This window comes from Cyprinodon variegatus, unplaced genomic scaffold, assembly GCF_000732505.1.
Source record: "Cyprinodon variegatus isolate N-32 unplaced genomic scaffold, C_variegatus-1.0 Scaffold1401, whole genome shotgun sequence".
NCBI classification, from domain to species: Eukaryota; Metazoa; Chordata; class Actinopteri; order Cyprinodontiformes; family Cyprinodontidae; genus Cyprinodon; species Cyprinodon variegatus.
This window is the reverse complement of record NW_015151854.1, coordinates 106,276-107,752: the sequence shown is the minus strand read 5'-3', so window position 1 is coordinate 107,752 and position 1,477 is coordinate 106,276. Positions and strand designations below refer to the sequence as shown.

At 40.8% G+C, this 1,477-nt stretch overlaps 1 protein-coding gene across 1 annotated transcript in view; it reads left to right on the top strand.

Moving 5' to 3' along the window:
- The first annotated feature begins 758 nt into the window (after window positions 1-758).
- The window catches only part of LOC107103229 (pituitary tumor-transforming gene 1 protein-interacting protein-like), a 16,230-nt gene continuing 15,511 nt past the window's right edge, over window positions 759-1,477 (top strand). Inside the window, exon 1 of the mRNA XM_015402805.1 lies at window positions 759-958. Coding sequence (XP_015258291.1) covers window positions 844-958 — 115 coding nt within the window. The 5' untranslated portion in view covers window positions 759-843. The remainder of the gene's footprint in view (window positions 959-1,477) is intronic.

Here is a 1,477-nt window from a genome sequence, read left to right as displayed (position 1 = left end):
TATTAGAAATTATGCATAGTTTATTTAGATTATATAGAGGTGGCATTAATGTCTGGTTCTGCTGGGTTCCAGCTCACGAAGGGGTTAAAGGAAATGAAAAAGCTGATAAATTAGCAAAAAGGGCTTTAGAAATGACGATGATAATTCCTTTCGGGAAAGGGGAAGGGAAATCATGTATTAAAATATTAAAATATTATAAAATAAAAGAAATAAAAGAATGGCAAAAAAGGTGGAATGAAGATAAGAAAGGGAGAAAATTACATAAAGTGCAAAAGTCCGTACTAATTAGAAATATTGATGAGAGAAACAGAAGGGAAGAAATAATTATTAAGAGTAGGACACACCTATTTAAATGACACTTTACATTTAATAGGGAAGAAAAGTTATGATAAATGTGAAGGATGTGGAGAGAAAGAAAATGTAGAACATGTATTAATTAACTGTAGAACGTATGAATCTGAAAGAGAAAATCTGAAAAGAATTGTTGGAAGGACAGGAAAAGAATGGAGTCTTAAAGGAATATTAGGAAATGAAGGAAACATAATGGATATTTATAGAGTAAGGAAAGCTTAATTTAATTTTCTTAAAAACACAAGATTAATAAATAGAATTTAATAAATGTAGAGAAAATGTTGCTACACACTCGTGTACAGTAGGTGGCGGTATGCACCTAAAAGTTACTTGCAATCCGCCATTAATGAAAAGAAGAAGAAGAAGAAGAAGAAGAAGAAGAAGAAGAAGAAGAAGAATACATTCAGGAAGTGACGTAGTCCGGTAAACAGAACCAGCAGCATCGCTCTCCTGTCAACCAGCGGATCTTCAGAAGCAGCTCCGAGTCCAGCCATGTCTCCGTCTCTACCGGACCGAACCACCCGAACCTCCGCCGGCCTGCTGCTGCTGCTAAGCTACGTTAGCTTGGTTAGCCCGACGGAGAGCCCCACATCCCCCCCACCGCCCGGTAAGTTCCTCCATCAGACCCACAGGTTTATCTGATGGACCTTTGGTTCCAGACTGAAGGAGTGTTTACAGCCTGGCAGCAGATTAGCTTCAGATTAGCTTCCTTTAGTTTAAGATTTTAAAACTGCGTCACAGGGAGATCCTCACTCACATCCAGGTTTTAAATTCTTACTCAGGCCCTTCCGTGGTTGTTTTTCTCCTTTCTAATATTAAAACTAGGCCTAACTCTGGTCCTGGTCCTAACTCTGATCCTGGTTCTTGTCCTAACTCGGGTCCTGGTCCTATCTCTGCTCCTGGTTCTAACTCTGGTCCTGGTTCTGGTCCTAACTCTGGCTCTGGTTCTTACTCTGATCCTGGTTCTAACTCTGGTTCTTGTCCTAACTCTGGTCCTGGTTCTACCTTTGGTTCTGGTTCTAACTCTGGTCCTGGTCCTAATTCTGGCCCTGGTCCTAACTCTGGTCCTGGTTCTAACTCTGGTTCTGGTCCAACCTCTGGTCCTGGTCCTGGTTCTAACTCTGGT